Below are 19,866 nucleotides of genomic sequence, written 5' to 3'. Positions count from 1 at the left end.
AGATCACTTCCATTTCATGCATGTTTATCTTCAACTGTTAATAGAAACCTGTTTAAATAAACAAGCAGCATTTCACATTCAGATTAGCATTTTCACCAGCCTCTGGCTTTTAAAGCACCAGATGTTTATATTCAATATTCTTGGAAGACATACAGTAAGTATATTAGTGGATTCAGGCTCAGCTTGCTCCAATCAGCTTTGAACAAAAACTGGAGCAGCTTCTCATCAGCATTACATTCTAAGGAAAGAAACAAGGCTTGTCTAGCACTAGCTATTCAATAGCACCGAGTAATGTGCCAGACTTGAAGGAATTTTAAACCCTGTTAGGCCAACAATTTATGACAATGTAAAATCCTACCTTTAAAAAAAAAAAACCAAAAACAAAAACAACAACAACATTTCTTGTGGGTCAGATTTACTGCCAGCTGAATCATGTAAAGCTCAACACCTGCTCCCAGTTCTGCTTTTTTGAGACTTCCCTGAAAGACTGGCTGCCTCTAAGTGTCACCCACAGCCTTTTTATATCCAAGCTGAAGTTTTACTGCAATATTACAGAGATCCAATTCCAGTACCAAGTTGAAATTCTGCCACCCTTGATATGGAAAGTCAAAGGATTTTCTCTCTAGACGTTTACACATGTCCTCCACGGGCCAGAGACAAGCTTCTGGGCTACCTGAACAAAACACAGAACCAGAACAGCCATTCCACAACAAAAATGTTGCTGCTTGCAGTTATCTTATCTGTAAGCTCTGTTTTTTTATTACTATCAACTTACAAATTTGAATATGTACCCCTGAAAGCACTGCAATTTCAACTGTAGCCATATCATTAAACTATACAGAGTTGTTTTCACATCATCCACGTCCCCAGCCAACCTCTCTCTCCCCTGAGAAAACTTCCTGTGGCCATCTTTACTTTAATGAGGACAGTGCCTTTTGTGGCAAGCAGTTGGTAAAACTGCATCATCTGTTCCCAAGTGCCCTGATTTGGCACTTCTTCAGTCCCCTCACACTCCTGTAGTACAGAAGTTCTACCAGAATAGCTGAAAATTTACAACAGAAAAGGAAGGAGAAGCTCTGTGAAGTGTTTGGTGTTTGTTTTTTAATTTTATAAAGACTTTTATAAACAGTTTTGTTAGAACAAACAAAAAACCCCACACCTCCATTCATATCATATTCAAAAAGTAACCACAAATTCCATTAGCTACAAGCACTGATTTATTATTTGTTGCAAGAGAAGTATTACTTTAATTCCTTGCAATACTCAAAACGTTTTCCCTGAGAGACCTCAATATTTGAAGCAAACAAGTATTCTGACATATCCTTAATACAAATTGCTAGTAAGGAGACCACAATAGTGCAGTGATGGTTTATGAAACGTTTAAGTATTACTAGATCCATTAAATTGTATTTTTCTTTGCTGATTATTATTTTCCTCCTTTTCTAAGTATCTCCTCTAGTGCTTTTACATATATGCTGCAGGCTTCATCCTCAGCAAAAGTTCTGAATCTTTCAAGGTGTTCTATGATTTCAGCAGATGCATCACGAAGGTTGTTTCATGTGCTGGGGTGAACTGTCCCTACCATTAACAGGCTACAATGGCACTGCTTAGCAACATCTTTTATAGATAAGAAGTAACATCATACTTGCCCATTATGCGGGGATGTTACATATCTGTTTTCCCAGCTGGCCCCTAATTTCTGTCCTAATTAGCTCAATAAGCAGAAATGCATTATCTCACAGCAAAAAGCTACATAAAGCATTAATCACACTCTTCTCTTACTAAAAATAGGACACTTGCATAAAGGAAGTCTGCTCAACTTCCTACTCTATCTTCACTGTAAACAAAAGGCTCGGAACTTCTCCATCTATACATATATCCACTGGAAAAATAAGAATACAGAATTTACATACTTTAAGGCAGAATTACTTCTCAGCTCACTGTATCAGTCCTGAAATACAGCTGACACAATATACACTCTTTAAAGCATATCTTGTTCCAGTTACAGCTTATATCAGTATTTCCATCTGAAATTAACTGGTGCAGAGATAATCAACATGAACAAGAAAAGAAACACCACTTCATAAATGATCTGTATTTCTCAAAGTCTGCTTCAAGTAATATAAAAATAAAGCTACCAGACAATGTACTTATTTTTCCACATGACTGGATGAAGGGCACTACGAAGTCCAGGCTTTCTGCCACCACCACGACAGCACACCGAATGTTGGGAAGTTACCTGAGCAGTTACTCTTCAAGGGAAACTGGTGTTAATTACATTGAGTTTGAAGAGGGCAGAAGGTTTTACCAGCTCAAGTAGATACACAAAACAACCCTGGAAGTTCCCTCTCTAAATGCATTCGGTGTATTTGGAAATAGCTGGCTGCCTGAGAAGCCATAATCCAGGCTCTCATACATTCACTAGTTCAGTGTTGCAAGGGGAAGAGTGTTGCTAATGGTACTGCATCATTTTAGATTTACAAGAAACTTCATCTTCTTTGAGAATGAGAAGAAACAATTACCTAGGAAATAGGAAGTCCTGACACAATAGCTTCCCAAACTTATTCTGTTGAATGTATGCATGCCTCTAAGTTAATTATTTGCAAATTATGCCTTTCAATATGCTTAGGCATGCATTTCAGAAACATAACATGCTGAAGCTTAAAAAAAAAAGAATAATAATAAATATGTTTCTGTCCCCACAAATATGCATAAAGATAGCTAAGCCTGCACAGTAACCCTTCCCTTTTAGAGTTATTTATGCCATTCCAACACTTCACGAGTAAGATGTTTGCATTACAAATTTTACTTCTCATATTAAAATAGTACATTAAAGAATAACATGCAAATTATTTCCTGTGATAATGAATAGCAAGTAATAATCTATTTAGTACCATGGCTCTGTTTAAGCATAAATCCTCCCCCATCGTGAACATACACAACTTTTATTTTTATGATGTGTACTTGCAATTTCCAAGGCTTTTTCCTCAAAGGAAAGATCAGCACATTCCAATATATGGTTTCACTTTCCGGAATGCACCACCAAACAGTAGATATACAAAACATGGCAGCACAGATTAACACTGCTGTGTCCTGAGCATCCACCTCCCCATGCTCTACAAACAACTGAAATGATTTGCAGAAGGCATAGCTGCAACACCATCAATGTAACTAGCCACAGGCTGGCAAATGCCTCTCACTCTGCAAATTTATGAAGAAAGGACTTCTAAGACAATTGGGAGAGGGAAAACAAAATAAATCAATATTCACACCTATCTTCAAACACTATCTCAAGACATACTAGAGAAGCATCTGTGTAAATCAACTGCACTATTAGTGCAGTGACTAGGTAAAGCATTTGGGGTATATATACACATATATATGATACAGTCCGTGCACTGATCGTGCAGTTGCTTTCCATAACTTCAGGCCTTAGAATTTTCTTTTATTATCATAATAGTAAAGCTAACATCAACTGAGTCGTATCTTACCGTCTTCTCACAACAATCAAGTCTATTAATTTAACTAAGTTGTCAAGCAATGTTAACTGTGTATTGACAGGTGTGTTACTGATAGCTCTTTCTACCTTTTGAAATCATTCAGAATTGTAATTCCAACAATCAGTTAATAAACCTATAACAATTAAACATTTTAATGCAAGGTGAAAGCTAGCATCTTTAATGCTACTTAACAGATTTTAAAAAATGGAATGATTCCACAGCATGTGACTAACTAGATTCAGCACCTTCAAGTACTTTGTTTAAAAGCCATTTATTTCAACTTTCACATTAAAGGATTCTTGACTTATAATTTTTCTGGAAGTTCTGATCATCCTTTCCCATCAAAAACTTTATGGGTTAGTGTTTATATTACTATTATATTATGTTTATTTGGAGTATAACTTCTATAAAAACGCAAAACCAACTGCTCCAAAGCACCTGCAGAAGAAAAAAAAAGCAAAGCATACTGCATTTCATGAAAGCTCAGTAACAGAAATACCATAGGAATTCAAATTTACCTGAAGGTACAGCTGTATTGTTCTGGTGGTTTTCACCAGGTGACACAAATAGGTCTTCCTCCCCTTCAGTGGATGAACTAGAAGAAGATTCACTACTGAGATCATTCTCACTCGAACTGCTAGAGCTGGGTAGCAAAGCATACTTTCTTCGAGCTAACACCTCCCTTTTTTTCCTCTGCATTAAAATTCGTTCCTTCTGATTCTGCGTCCGCTGTGAGGAACTGGTTTTCACAAATCTCTTTCTATATGGAAGTCTTCTTAAAGAACTGCTGTGAAAACAGGGCCTTTTCATTAATAATCCAGGTACAGACTCTGCCTCAGTCCGAGGCCACTTTTGTGACCTTGCACTGTGAGTTCTACTCGCAGCATTCAGCACTGCCTGAGAGTGTCTTACAGGAGCATCTTTTTCTTCATCAGATGTTACTGTGTCAGAGTCTCCAAAATGTAGGCTAGATGAAGGCGAAGAAATACAGTCACTAAAAGAAGAGTCATTGTCCTCACTCTGTGTTTCTAGATGCTGCCTTAATCCCAAGACTCCTTGGTTTTCTTTATCAGGACAGTTCTGTGTGTATGAAGGACCAGCCTGCTGGCTCTTGCGTTTTTTTCGCACCACAAGACTTTTGTCTTGGTCTGTACGGTTGCCATTCATATCCTTCTGCTTCTGAGAGTCACTGCATAAGTGAGAGAACTCATTCCCTACTTTGCTGGCAATCATCTCCACTTCCGCAGGGAAGCTTTTGGCTGCCCCAATAGGCTCAGGGTTCAAGAGGATCCCCTTCAGGCTCTCTTGTCTCTTTGGTGCATCAGAAGGAACTTCACTCTTCATATCCGCTTTTAGAGTATAAACTATATTACATTCAGGAGTCCATTTAGACATGGGAAGTTTTAAGAAAGGCCTAGAAATAAACAGACATACATCAAACAAATGGAACAAAACAACAAAAAACTCAGCACATTTCTCAAAGAATGAAAATGAAGCAAGAAAAAAGTCATTTATTACTCAGGCTAACACCACCTCCTCGGGAAAAGCAAAACAGCATTCAGCAGCATACTGCTGTTCCATAATAACGTTACAAATCCAGCTCATCAGTGTAATTTTGAATTAAGACAGAACTAGCATTATTTGCATTGAACAGACGTTCTCATCATCAGCCAAAACACTATCATTTTCACAAAGGAAATATCAATGTGTGTCTGTAAAAAGCTTGAATGATGTCTGCTTTACCAATGCATCAGTTTTACAGAAATTACATCATCTTTAGCTAGACAGCTCCAACACTTCACCTTCAACCAAACTGTATTCTCAAGGCCTGCACCTTCCTCTGCAACTGTATATGGACAGCAAATACCTTGCACACAATTCAGTGCGATGAAACTGTGCTACAAAAATCAGTTGCTTAGAATTCATGATTATTTTCTGAAAAGATAAAGGATAAAACAAGAGATATTTTGAGCCTCAGTATTTTGGGGTAATAAAAACCCTTTAATTAATTACAGTTTCTCTTGCATATATCACATGTACCCCCTAATGGCTGGTAGCAGGCCGCTTCCCCTCTGGGTCAAACTATCAGGCTGCCAGCACATAACAACATAAGCCTCAAAGACCATTTCCAAGAAAAAGAAACAACTGTTCTACCAGAAAACTACTGAGAGACATCAGCAACAATAATGTCAGTAATGCATTCAGCTTCACCTGGCACCTCAGCCTTGTTTCAGAATTTGGTTCCCACTGGGATAACCCCCAAGCACTCTTTACAGCAAGAAATATCACTCTTTTGTTCCTCTGGTGAATAAGGCTATTGTAGACATTTGACACTTGCACTACTTCAGCAGCTCTTCATCACCGCCCACCTTGTTTGAATGAACATCTCCTGTGCTCTTCTGGCAGAAGTGTTACAAAAACTCTGAAACAGACTATGCAGCTGAACAAACTGAAAAACAAATCCCCCTACCAAATCAGACACCAACCTGATTCACTGCATGAGCATCCTGCCAGCAAAACCTGGCTGATGGCAGCCAGTGCTAACAAGACGGCTGCTGAAAGAAAAGAAACAAAACACACAGAACTGAACCTTACATGGAAACAAGACGCCTTGGGCAGCACAGCTGGAATATCCACAAGGCCACAAAAAAGCCTAAGTCAGCAACATGGTGGGTAGCACTGCATATTTACATCACTATCTTCTGCCTGAACCTCCAGATTAATTCTTCAGCATGCCGACATATGCTTACATGTTGCCCATGTTTAAAGCTCATTTGTTTATATAGAATCAGTACAAGGCTGGGACTGCAGAGTCAAACCAGCATGTCTGAGATGGCTTCACAAAGCAACGTTGCCAGCAGCAGCAGTGAGCGAGGTGCTCCTAACATCCCTCAGAATGACTTAGCTGTTTTTGCAATAGGTATAAATGGATGTGTTATTCCTGTCAGCCCATGCTCTCCTCAGAGCCATAAGCAACCAAATTCTTCAAGTGATGCACTCAGGAATAAACATTTTGCACAAGGTATACACGTTGCAGTGCTAATATCTCAAAAAGCCACAAGTTTCACTGGATCTTTCTGCAGAGCAAGGATCCTGCAGGCTTCAGAACCCCAGCTGGAAAGATCCATTTGAATGTTCTCACCAGGAACCTTACAAACATCTCCGTCAATTAGTGTGAGACCTATAACCTCTGTTCAATAAGAAAGCCTGCAGATGGTTATGCTTTCCATCAATAAATTGAAAGCTACTAAGAAATAAGTATTTTCAATGTCTAGGCGTAAGAAATATGCATATTACAAACAAGTCCAACGCCTCTACAAAGAATTTAAGATAAACTTGATGAAGAACTCAAAAAAAAAAAAAAAGCAAGTAATTTGAACTCATTAAATTAAGATCATCTACTGTTCAACAATTACAAGATCCTATAAAAGTCTCCCACTAAAAGTAGCCTCGAGAAGCTTTTCCAGAAAGTAATAAGATGTAGTAAATGTTTCTCCTCCTTAATCAAAACATTTTCCCATTAGACAGTCAAGTATTCAAGGTGTAAGAGAAGCAGTATCTTCTTTTATGCCCCTGAAAGACTCGGACAGCTGTTAACAAAGCCATCTGAAAAACATAAATCTAAGTTCCTCTCTGAAGTGAATGACCTTCATTCACAGTCATCAAGTGTCCATGACTTATCTACTCATCTTGCAAAATAAAGGCTGCTGATATTAGCCACTTCAAGACATACAGCACCACAAGAAAATTCATGCAGACTGGGACAGTTCCTCAAAGCTGCTGTATCAGTCAAAACTCAAACACAAGTTGGAGATCTTCACAGCAGACAAAAGTTTATGATGACATACAAGCAAAATTTGAGTTATCACAGCAAGGTGTTTCGTCATGAAGAACTAATTTCACTAGTAGCCATTGAGAAGTACAACGGCACTGAAGCCAGCACTATAAAAAAGTGAAACAGCTCATCACATATGAACTCAACCTTTTCTTGTAAACTTGATTAATGCATGTAATCTCTCATCATTTTGAAAATATGTTTTCACACAGGCAGTAAAATAGTCATCTTGCTTTACTTAATGAGAAATTACCTCATTTTTACATGTTAAAAAGCACCTTGATCAACTCCCTCAAGGCTGGCTGCAGTAAGCACACCATGCTTTACACACATCCACCACCTCACAGAACGCTGGCCTATCTTCAGAACATGCCTCTTATACGACACCCAATGATGGCTCTGCCTTGTCAGTGTAACACACCTCAGCCCAGTTCACCACGCAGAACATATCTGCCAAATAAACTATCCTGCTTAAAGCCAGCTTGATGGAAAGCAGAGAACAGATCTTCGTATACAGATGAGCAAGTTAGCAGTCGATTTCCTCGCCTTCTATTTCCTCTCCTCTCTGGTTACAGTCATTCCCTTCTGACTGTACGCACTCCCCACGCACTCACAAGCGATGCAGGTGTGTGGGGTTAAGCTTAGAGAACAGCGCAGCTCAAAGTCTTCTGAACATGACGGCTCTGGAGAGCACCAAGAGCCTGCAGAGCATCCTGCTATCATCACCTCTGACAGCATGCTGCAATTTCACTGCTGCAGGAATTCTCTGCTTACACCATTTGTATACCCACCTCAGTTGCCCACGATTACAAAGCAACATCCGACAAGCAAAGTTATTTCACATTCTTTCAGAAAGGAAATTTCTATCAAGTCCTAACTTGTATTTTCTTTGAAGTTAACTAAACTTACCTTGTTAAAACTTCTAAAGTTAAATCCCTTCCCTAAAACATGGCTTCTACAAGATTAACATTATTTTTACTATGGTAAGCTAATATTGGTACCATCAACTTCATCAGGAAACTTCTCCGTTAACCCCTGATACATACACAGATCATCTGTACACTGTTCCTACCCCAAACTTTATTGAACTGGCGAATGTAGAACAAGCCAGTAAATGGAAGTATAATACACACCGCATCTTGAAAAAACAGCAGCCATTCTTCTCCTATCATTAAAAATACATCTTTTTATTTTTTCAGCAAGGCTATTCCATCAGATGAATCAAGACACCAAAAAGTGGGTAAACAAAAAGCCTAGAATCTGTGCAAGATCTTGAGAAAAGCAAGATAACCTATGGGCTATTACTTCCCGTTCTCAAGGGCAGAGAGCCAAACCAGACTGATTCATGCATGACTCTGATGCAATGGGAGTTGACAGAGGACTTTTAGAGCCATTTGAGAAGCTGCACCCACAATGTAAGTCTATGAAAAACGAATCTCAGTGCTACTCTGCCCTGCTCCAATGAAAACAAAGAATTCCCTGGAGCAGCCCATGAAAAAGAAGCACCTATTAGCCTGGAAAGGGGAGTCATTCCCTATTCCTTCCTGCCTATCAAGTAAGAAAACAACACAAATGTAGTGTAGCAAGAGCACAAACATCCAATATTCTGTTCCACTGCCAGCAAAACAAGTGCAATCAGATTTCAAAACGTTACTGTGCTTTTGTTTCTTCATTTTAACCACATAATGAGGAACTCCATGCTTTAAAAATTTAAGAACTAGTTTTTAGTATGCTGTATTTTGACCTTCTACTCTTCACTCAAAAATAAAACAAGCAATTGAGAAAACAAATTAAAAAATGGATTGTTTAGGATCTATCCATCTTTGCAAAACAGGAACAATCAGAAGGTAATCTGAATTTATGTTTGTTCTGATGCTACTGAGCACCAAACTGAAATTTTTATTCACAGGGCAATATTAAGTACTCCTAAAAACCACCTCCTTTTTTTTTTTTTTTTTTTTTTAAATTATTATTATTTTATTTATTGCATCAACAGCAACACAGTTACTCGAGAATTCTCCAGACACAACTCTTCCCTTCTGCCCTTCAGGAAGGTTTATCAGACGCACACGCACAGCGCTAGTTAGCAACCACACGACAGCATTCTGGAGACAGGTTCTTGCCTGCAGCTTCCCAAGGATGCTCCCTTACACCCAGCCATGAAGACTCGGCCAACGCTTTGCAGTGCAGTGCTACAGTTACCTGCAGAGCAAGGCAGGCTGCTTACTCCAAGCAGCCAATTCCAGGAACCATTCCTGGCTCCACACTTCAAGTGAAACAATGTCATTTCAAGTACAAACTACTCCTATTGATCTTCGCAAAGATGTCTCAAAGGCAAGTCAGACCACAGTAACTGCAACCAGCAGGAACCGGCCTCTGGACCTGCAAACTCCTTGATTTCATGGCTGACAAAGATTCCTCAGGGACCTCTCTAAGGGCTGTTTTCTCATACACAGCACAATTCAGATCAGTAAAAAAGTAATTTTGCAACAGAAACATCAAGCCGGCTATGAAACAGGCGCAGGAAAGCTCTGTTATGCCACGTTACATAATTCACCTCTCAAACTTACTACCTTGGTCTCCCTTAGCTTTAATTTTAAGAGAGGCTACTGAAAGCATCTCGCTGTCTCTGACATCTTTAACAGAATCCAGCACAGGACAGCTACAGCACAGCAGCTCTTCCCAAGGACTGGATGTAGGGCCCGGTTCCAGCTGGAACACAGGGAATGCACGGAGCATGCGCAGCTGGAAGCATCTCAGCTAGATGAGCTGGCAGGCTACAACAATTCTGCACCGAGTCCTACCAATAACAAGTTCCCTCTCCTGCCATACACACAAGCTAGTCCCAGCCAGTTAAGGCACCCACAGAAATCCTAGCACCAATCAAGCGTCAGTAAAGCACCAGTATGCACCTACCCACTTGAGCAAGGAACCTGCTTGGCTCTGCACAAGAGATGCATGCAGCTGTACTGGACAAACAGTGTCCACAAGGCACATCCTTCGGTCTAGACATTTCTTCGCTCTGTCCTAGGCTTAAACTCAGTTAACTACACATAACACTGTATAAATCACAGTTTTAAGACAGACACATTATGATTTGGTAATCAGGAATGTTTCAGCTTCAGCAACTTCCAAGACAAACATAATTGCAATGAATTTGGGAACAAGGACTTGCAGTTTTATAAAAGAATGACAAAATAGGATTTTTTATTTATTTTTTTTTTTAACTGGAGCTTAAGATCTTAACCAGGAAGTCTGGTGAAAATCTGCCTCAGTCAATATTATGAGTATTTCCAGAGACAGTTAGAAAAACTCTGAATTACAAAGCCACCAAAAATTATTTGGAACATTCCTTTTTAGTCCCTCTGGCAGTTTTGACCTTTCAGGTACATGTACCTATTCTTAACGTAGTATCATTTTGCAAACACTTTCCTGAAAAAGCTTTCAGGAGCTAACTATGACACCATCTCTGCTCTTTGCAACTTCAGTTCACTAGCACAAAACCTAGGCTGAGGCTGCATTTTGTTGGTTTCAACAAAAGCATGGCAGACTTAGCAGCAGCTGATCACTGCTACTTGCAGTAATAAAACTTAGGGGACTATGACTAGAGATGATTATCCCACTCATATGCTATGTATGTCTCTTATACTTCATTACTTAATGTATGTTTTTAAAGCTTTTTACTTGACAGCAAACTATGATAAAACTGACCTCAAGGAGGCTGTGCATTAAATATAGCTTTAAATAACACCTGCTTATGCTGAATTCATCTCTCTGTACTATCCCCACTGTTAAGAAGTGAATTAAATTGTCCTGATTTTTCCCTCACCCCAGTACTTTCCCCCCATGTATTCAAATGCCTGACACTTGAACCTGTGGAGTTCAGGAGCTGGGGTGACCTTCTCAAACAAATGTACCTTCTCAAACAAACGATTTTACTGTTGGAGAAAATATGAACAATTGAAACAAAAAATTATTGGTCTTGGAAAAAATACAGCAAATGCTGGCAAAATAAACATTACTGCAGCATGGACACCTCCAGTGAAAGACCCGTTGGTACAATTGACCTGGTTACAAAAATCTACAAAACAGTAATTTGCACAGGGAATGCTGTGAATCTTGTAAGATATATTCTTACTACATTTTACAAAGATGTGAAATATGAACAAATACTTGAGCTGCTGGTCACCCTGTGCTCCCAACATAGTCACAACTGCAGCTCTAGCTGTGAGGGCTTCAATCTTCAATAAAAAAGATGTTTCAACATACAGGACTTGAGGAGTTTTAAAACTGGAAGCTTAGTGTCATATATTTTTATTTAAGTAAAAGGAAAGAAAATAAATACACAGTCTTTCTGTCCTATTAACTCATGAGGAGGTCATGCTTTACTGTGGATAAGGGCACGAGAGGTGACTGGCTGCTCACATCTTCCCCCATCAAACCTCACACATCAACAAGAGATGATCTGAACTGGGAGTAACTTTGGCTAATAGCACTTCTTGGCCTCCATTAAGTCCCTCTAGCCAACAAAAGGGAGAATTAAATACATTTAATTTGCTGGAAAACTACTTGGATAGCAAAACCTGTATCTGTTTTTTTTGCTTCTAGGAGTGACAAAAATATTCTAATCCTTTTTGTCAACAAAAACAGATCCAAAATAGTTCCACGGCCATAATTAATCTACCTTTGGAATTTGCCACTAGTTACAACAAAGACAAGAGAAGTCTTGATCCAGCACCTGAAAGCCTAGTGTTTCTTTGTTAATTTGTAGTAGATACTCCCCAAGACATCATCAAGGCTCTCCGTGCCGAGCAGTCAGCTCTTCTATTTGTGTCACACACTGAAGTCACTGCATTAGAATTCAAAGAAGGTTCTACAACGGCAGCGAGCGCTCACCTTCTCCATAACAACTCCTTTAGGAGGAATACCTCAGCACGAGGGTGAATCGCACAGCTGAGGCTCCCAGCCTCCCTCATCGTTTCCCACAGCCACTGTGGGCTCTGGGAGCGCTGGCTCCATCCGACAGCGGGGAGACCTTAGGGGTGCTACAAGGTCGCTCCAATCCCCCACATGAAACACCCAAACCAGCCTCTCACTACCTGCGGCCCCGTTCCCACCTTACAAACCTTCACGCCTCCGCCGCTCCCGGCCCACAGATCCGGACGAGCAGCACGGCAGGCCAAATGCATCCGACGGGTTTTGGTTTTTCTTTAGGGGTTAAGCGGCAGAACACCAACTCGGCGGCCAAAACAAATGACGTTATAACAAACCCCACGGCACACGCAAAGAAAAGTCATTTCCGTCAGGGAAATATTCGTGACGGGCTTTCAAGGAGACGGAGCCCCGACGAGCGCCGGGGCGGCCGGCAGCGGAGCGGCGGTTCCCAGCGGCAGCGCAGCCCCGCGCTCCGCAAACCGCCGGGGTCTCCCGCCTCGCGCTGCCCCCACGCCCCGCAGCCCGCCCGAGCGCAGAGCGGCCCGCCGGAGGCAGAAGGCGGCCCGCAGCCCCCGCCGCCGTGCCCCGCGCCCCCGTACCTGAGCAGCGAGGCCGAGGAGGAAGAAGCGGCTGCCGCCGGCGCGCCGCTCGGGGCCAGAGGAGAGGAAACGGCCCCAACGGGCTCCGGAGAGTACCCGCGGCCCGGCACTGCCCGGAGCCCAGCGCTCGCGCTCCGCCCGGCCCCGATGCCCCGCCGTACGGCGGGCGGCGTTCCGCTCTTGCGCGGCCCCCTCCGCCGCTCCCTCCCAAGGCGCAGCGCGACACTCGGCGCTGCTTTCCAGCAGTCCGCAAAGCGCAGCCTCGCGGCTTCCAGCCCCTCCTCCCGGCTTCCAGCCCCTCCTCCCCGTGTGCGCGGCGCCCCCTGCCGGCCGGAGGCGGCACCTCTCGGAGCCGGACGGCGCCCGGTCCGCCCCGCCGCGTTCCTCAGCGCTGAACGACGCTCGCGTCGTTACCGACGCCAAGGCGGTCACTGAGGAACGACGCAGCGGGACAGCGGGGCCTGAACGGTTTCTGGGAAGGATTTCCTCAACGCAGGAGCGGAAAAAACAACATGAAACTATGTCTCAAACAAGGAAGAAGGAGGTAAGGCAAGAGTCCAATAAGTGCCTCCTAGACAGCGCAGTTCGGCCGGCAGGAGGAGAGGAGCCTTTGGGACAGCAAACAGCGGCTGGAAATGTCAGGGAGCGCAAAAGGTGCACGGCTGCGTAATCGGCACGGAAACAGCAAGTGCTGCGTCTGTGTGTAAGGGTGCGAGCGAGGGAGGAACGCGCAGGTGAGGGCAGAGCAGAGCGGCTCCGGATGGGCTGCAGTTCTCAGTACCGCGGAAACGCAGATCAGCCAGCACTGCTTGCTGGGGTTGCCAGCAGGTTATTTGCTTTGCTCTTTCAGGCACACAAAACACGGCACGCTGCATCCCACCGGAGCTGAGTAAGCCCTCTGACACCGTGCCACGTCTGAAACAACCGCTGAAACTGGGGAGAATGGGGAACGGTGCAGAAATAGAGCATGAGTAACGCTGGGCAGAGCTGGGCTGTGCTCCGACGGCACGGCGCCCAAGGCTCTGTGCAGTCACTGCTCTTTGTTAATGAACATCGGAACTGACAGGCATTGAGAAAAATTCTGCTGGAAAAAAACAGGAATCGAAATAATATGTGGTGAAACCTGAGTGAGCTTAAGGGGCAGAGTAATAGGAGCGAGGTCAGAAAGGCATGGAATTAAATATTCGGACTGAAGGTCTGGGTACACACTGGGTATTACCAGGCAAGATGGACAAGAATGTGAACGTCAACATGCTGTGCAGTCAAGATACTGACCAACAGCCAGCAGTGTAATGCAGACATCGAAATACACAAACACCCTCAGTATTTCTCAGTCAAAAGATTTTGCACAGGGAGAGGAACAGTATAGCAAGGGGAAGAAAGCAATTTGGCTGATTGACTTTAAAAGAAAGGAGAGAAGGGAGCTGGCTAGAGCCTCCAAACAGCAAAGAAATCCACCAGCTGGTTTTGTTTGCTTACTGACTCCTCCTACTTAAACACTGCTTTGAACACTCACCAAAGATGGCACTGCCTAGCAGGGAGAAGTACAGAGCTGCTCTGTGCTCGCCAGCAGAGACATTCCTTCAGGGAAAAAAAAAAAAAAAAAAAAAAAAAAGGGAGAGAAAAAGATTGTCCTTTTCAGACTTGGTATCTGCAGAAACCCAAAGGTTAAACAGGTTAAATTGAGTCTTGCTCGATGTCTGAATGACTAATTCCAATTTCAGAACAGCTTGCAGCCTACGCAGTTATCCATTTACACCAAGATCCTCAGCTACTTCTAACTGAACCACTTTGTGCACACCTCAGGACCAGGCAGAACTGAAGACAGAGACAAATCTTATCTAAGATCAAAATAATGCCAAAAGCAGGAGAGTGCACTTCACATTTCTGGGAGGCAGGGGGAGAAGGGGAGAGTAAGAAAACAAACATAAAAAAGCCAAACTAACCCTCTATACTGAGCTCAGCTTTAACAGCTCAGCCTTCCAGGTGGACACAGCTCTGCACAGAAGTGCTGCCTCAGTTTGCTCACAAATAAAGCTAGGCACAGCTTTTTCCCATGCAAACACCACCTTCTGGCACGCAGTCCCTTCCGGGCACTCAGAAAGAAATGTCCTTGCTCAGATCTGTGCTAAGTGCAAGCCTGGTTGTGTCCAGAGTGATATGAACAGCGTATACTTCAGTTCCTATCACAAATACACAGAAATCATCCATCAAGGAGCTCAAAATCACGTGCAGTCAAGGAAGCAACCCAGCTGAAACAGCCCATCCATGACCCTTAGACCTCCTGCGGCTGCATAGATTTAATATGCATCATAATAATGCAAATATTGAAGTGTTGCATCAATTTGTAACTATGATTAATACTAATCAAAAGAAGGCCTCTTGTGGTAATGCTGTGAGGATGAGAGAAAAAATAATCACACAAAATCTGTGGGATTCATATTCAGGTGATAAAAAAGGTTACAGCTCCCAGCAGCCCAGGTGAGGAGCTTACCAGTGAAAACCACAGACATGGGGATGATTGTAAAATCTGCATGAAGATTCGTAATGTGAAAAATATCTAGTGGGAAACAAAAAAGAGACTGACGCACTTGCAGAGTCAAAAATAAAATTCTGCAGCTGGCTGTGAGACATTTTATGGGGATAAATAGAGGAATTAATGTGATTCAGCTTGGAGCTTTTGAAAGCTCTGGAAGATAACGTGCACCACTAGGAGCTGTTTGTATTTTAGACAGATGGAAATGTAAAGTATCCCATGTACCTGTCAACGTTAGATGCAGGAAGGCCCCTCTAACTCACCCATTTCATGTTATCCAGCCCAATATGGCTTTGAAAGGTGAGATGCACTTCTGTGCAGCGCATTAGGACACATAATGTGACCAAATACATGGCTTTTAATTATGAATCAGCAGCTATTTTTAGGGCAATTAGATTTTAAACAAACAGAAGTACCTTGCACTCAAAGATCTGATTTTACACTAAGAAATTCAGTAGTCACTTCCTAGCGAGTTCATATATTTTCAAGCAGACACAGAAAGGAAAATATTGGCCTTTGATTTCTGAGTGGATTGTGTTCCTCCTCCCTTGCTTGTCAGTATGAACTGTAATGGAAGTGACTTAAGATCAAAAACTCACTCTTGAAGTCTTCTGACTGCTCATCATACAGTGCATCAATAATACATCAGAAAGAAAACTATACATCTGAAGTAGAAGAGCTATTTTTCTAGCAATTATGTGTATTAAATTAGCAGTGAGCCTTCATTTCAAAACGCACCTACTTGTCAGGTATCCACTGAAATACCTCAAATGGAATCGTTCATTCTTGCCTTTCCCTCCCTCTTCCCCAGAAGACAGAAATAGCGCAGCCAACAATTTTTAAATGTAAGCTTGGTCAGAGGTTTAAATACAGACTGATACGAGAATTACTGAAAAGCAGAGTTTGAAATTGTGGCAATGTAGCACAGGAATCAGGAGACGGTGCCTTTCAAAGTAAAATGGACTCTTCCTGTTGATCTCAGTTAACTTACATCACTCAAGAAAAGCTACATCCAAAAAGGAACTGAGTCACTGCATCATTTACTGCTGAAATAACTAGCTTTGATGAAGTTAGCAACAAACGCAGAATGCAAAATATTGCATTAGAGCTTCAGCTTTCTGAAGCAAACAAACAAAAGCCTGAAGCTGGAATGAAACCTTGTGTAACAAGATGGGCTTTTGAACCAACAGTGTGTTACACCATATCCCCCCTCTCCACCTTTTTGTCAACCAACACCTTTTCTGAAAGGCGTCCGGACAAACTGCAGCTGTGGGAAGAGAAAGCTGGGCAGAGACTGCTCAGCTCCAGGTGAGCACTCTGCCTGTGAGGCTGCCTTAAAGAAGGAGGCAAAGAGAGCGGCAAAAACTTCTGCTTGTCTTAAAAAAGTAACACTGTTTTTAGAGCCCAATCATTAGAACTGCACAGGACACCCCAAGTGCATTAAGCCATAGAAAATACAAGAGCTGGCGTTTGGTCTTTCATTATGTTTCAGTGTGATGTAAGGAACTGATCAGTCAGCACTGCTGAAACTGAGATAATTTTCTATGCAGAACTACAAAGCCCACTAAAAAACACAACAAAAAAATCTAAGGGTGGTCAGAACTCTCATGTGTCTCACAGGTAAGACAGACAAAAATGAATTTACAGCAGCACAGTTTGGGAGTTTTACCATTGCTTCTATTTAAAAACCAACATCTGCAACAAACATTTCTCCTCTTTGAACAGATACTATTGTCTCTTAACCAAACTTGACCACAAACTTCAGAGCCTAACTGTACATAGCAATCTTCTCTTGAAACACCTACTGATTTTCAAAGAGATCTGTAAAAAGACAAAGAGAGTATTTATACTTTTTTTTACAACCAACAAATCAGCCAACCCCAGGAACTTAGAAGCCAGCCAATATAGACTTAAATTCCTCAGCAAACTCAAATATACCTGATCATGAGAAGTATTTCTTGAAAATAATGTGAAAAATGCCAACCAACATGATTTTTCATTGACAAATCAAACCAACTTTATTTTCAGTTATGTTATACGAATATGAATAAACTGAAGATCTCAGCTTTTATTAACGCTTTTGACATTCTGTTCCATCGACATTTTTATGAGGAAACTTCATCTGGATAGAAACCACATAAACCTGGTCCCAAACCTCTTGTACCCCAAGCATCGCTGCAAGTAGTTCAGCATCAAACCTGCAGTTTATATCCCATAAAGACCCTCATATCTTTGCATAACAGCTTAGACATTGTAAGTATAAACCCGCACCTAACACCATGTTTAGAGGTAACACAAACGGAGCAAAAGTCAACGATGAAGTCTGAAATCATCTCAAAAAATGTACACATGTAATAAACAGAAGTGCAAAGTTCTGCTCTTAGCAAGAAATAAACTGCAGAGAAAGTTCTGTAGTAAACGCTCAGGAAAGAAACCAACAGGTAGAGTGGATGATAAACTGCACGTTACACCTTTGTGAGTTGAACAAAGCACACAGCTCTCAGATGCACCATTGGAAGTGCTGTCACTAAGGCAATTTGAAGAATGGAGAAGAGCTGGGGGGGTGCAACAGAAAAAGGTCGTCTGTTCTGGAACTCTGATCAAAAAAAGAAAATAATGTGGATTTATACTCCAAAAATAAAGGAGTGAACAAAACAGTCATCACATAAGAACGCTGCAAAGCAAAAAGGAACTCTGTCCTTTAGAATCAGAGTAAGAAGGCAAAACTGCAGCAAAAGGGATTAAAATGAGGCATATGAAAAAGGATAGTTAAGGGCTAGACTAGACCGAGGAATTATTGGCATCCCTATTTAAGGCTTTAGGAACAGGTTAGACGAACATCAGTCAAGGCTGTTTTCCTAATAGCGTACCATGCCTCGAGGCAGGATAACTGAGACTATGTTTTAAGGTCACTGTTGGCTTTTTAAACTAACAGCTTTGTCATCTGCGTGACATCAACCGACAAATGAAGAGGTTTAGGTGAGTAGAGATACTGCTGCAAAAGCAGGTGAGCACTGCAGGTGTTAACCTGCTGGTCATTCCCAGGACTGAGGACAGAACCAAAGCAGTGCGGTTTGTCTCTCCTGGTACAATGCTGCTGCAGGGGAGCTGGCAATCCTGGCTGAGGTTGTGGTACATGGCTGAACTCAAAGCAGAACTGAAATAAAATTCGGACTTATTCATGTACTGTTTGAAAGTCACACGAACACGCACAAAATCTGTTTATGTGGTCTAAAGTAAAACTAAGGAGCTCATCGGTTAACCTCACAGTCATTTCTGATAAATTAGAAGTTAGTGCAAGTGTTGTCACAGAGGACAGCATGAGCAAGAACATACACACATCTCCCACTTAAGACTGCTCTTTTTACTAAATCTCTACCATTCCAAGCTCCACCAAGAGATGTTTAAAATACTCACACAGTCACAGAATCATAGAAAGCCCTGGGTTGAAAAGGACCACAATGACCATCCAGTTCCAACCCCCTACTATGTGCAGGGTCGCCAACTAGCAGACCAGGCTGCCCAGAGCCACATCCAGTCTGGCCTTGAATGCCTCCAGGGATGCATCCACAACCTCCCAGGGCAACCTGTTCCAACGCGTCATCAGTGCAAATTCCGTTTTAGGCTTTAGCACATGCTTAACTTTTAAATGGATGGATGTCAGCCTTTGTTAAACGATATTACTGAATTAATATAATGATAATGATAATACTGAAGGATTATGCCCGCTCTGGAAACAGAGAAGATGAAGGCATTACCAACCAGTCCGTTGGATTCCGGGCACCAAAAAAAAAAAAAGAAAAAAAAAAAAGTTCGTAACAGATTTATTAAGTGAAACGAACACATCCTTCCAGTTTTATCAGCACACAATTTCTGAATGAAGACAGCACAGAGGATCGCTGCGACAAAGCGAAAGGCACTCTGTTTACCGCGAGCGAGACCGATCGCAGCCGGACCCCGCGCTTCGCACGTCTCCACACCCCGACAAGCCGGGACACGGCGGAGCTCCGACCCAGCCCGGCACCGCGCGGCTAACAACCGCTCCGCTTTTGTCTCGGCGAACCCAGAACGCCGCTGGGGCCGAGCGCGGCGCTACGAGCGGGCGGACGCGCTGCGGCCCCGGCACGGAGGCCCGCGACCGCGAGCTCGAACCGACAGACACACGCAGACGCCGCGCCGTCATCTGCTCCCGACCGAGGCTTCAAAACGCCCGGCGGGGCGCACAGCCCGGCTCCCGGAGGCAGACGCCCTCCCCGCCCGCTCGGCCCCGCCCTGCCTCGGCGCCCGGCCCCAAGCCTCCCGCCAGGCCTGGCCCAGCCCGCGCCGCCCCGGGGCACCTCATGGCTCCCAGCGCCGCTCCCTGAAGAAGCGAGGGCCCGGCCAGCGCCGAGCGCCGTCCCGTCCTCCTGGGCGGGCTCCGCGGGGCCGCACCGCGGCCCTCACCCCCGCCCGCCCGACCCG

General features: G+C 43.0%; 1 protein-coding gene across 3 annotated transcripts in view; it reads right to left on the bottom strand.

The window, feature by feature from the left end:
• RNF111 (ring finger protein 111) overlaps positions 1–19,866 on the bottom strand; it is a 51,020-nt gene that overhangs the window by 31,022 nt on the left and 132 nt on the right. The window contains exons 1-2 of one of the 3 annotated variants that reach the window (XM_048956840.1): positions 19,743–19,865; positions 4,019–4,914 (exon numbers count right to left, since the gene is read on the bottom strand). In XM_048956840.1, coding sequence (XP_048812797.1) covers positions 4,019–4,914; positions 19,743–19,747 — 901 coding nt within the window. In that variant the 5' untranslated portion in view covers positions 19,748–19,865. Of the gene's footprint in view, positions 1–4,018; positions 4,915–12,869; positions 13,135–19,742; position 19,866 lie in introns of those variants that run through there. The other 2 variants (XM_048956841.1, XM_048956842.1) reach the window with 2 other exon arrangements.

Source organism: Lagopus muta, chromosome 10 (genome assembly GCF_023343835.1).
Source record: "Lagopus muta isolate bLagMut1 chromosome 10, bLagMut1 primary, whole genome shotgun sequence".
In the NCBI taxonomy this organism is placed as follows: domain Eukaryota; kingdom Metazoa; phylum Chordata; class Aves; order Galliformes; family Phasianidae; genus Lagopus; species Lagopus muta.
Note: the sequence above shows the minus strand (reverse complement) of the source record. Positions and strands in the feature narration are given on the sequence as shown.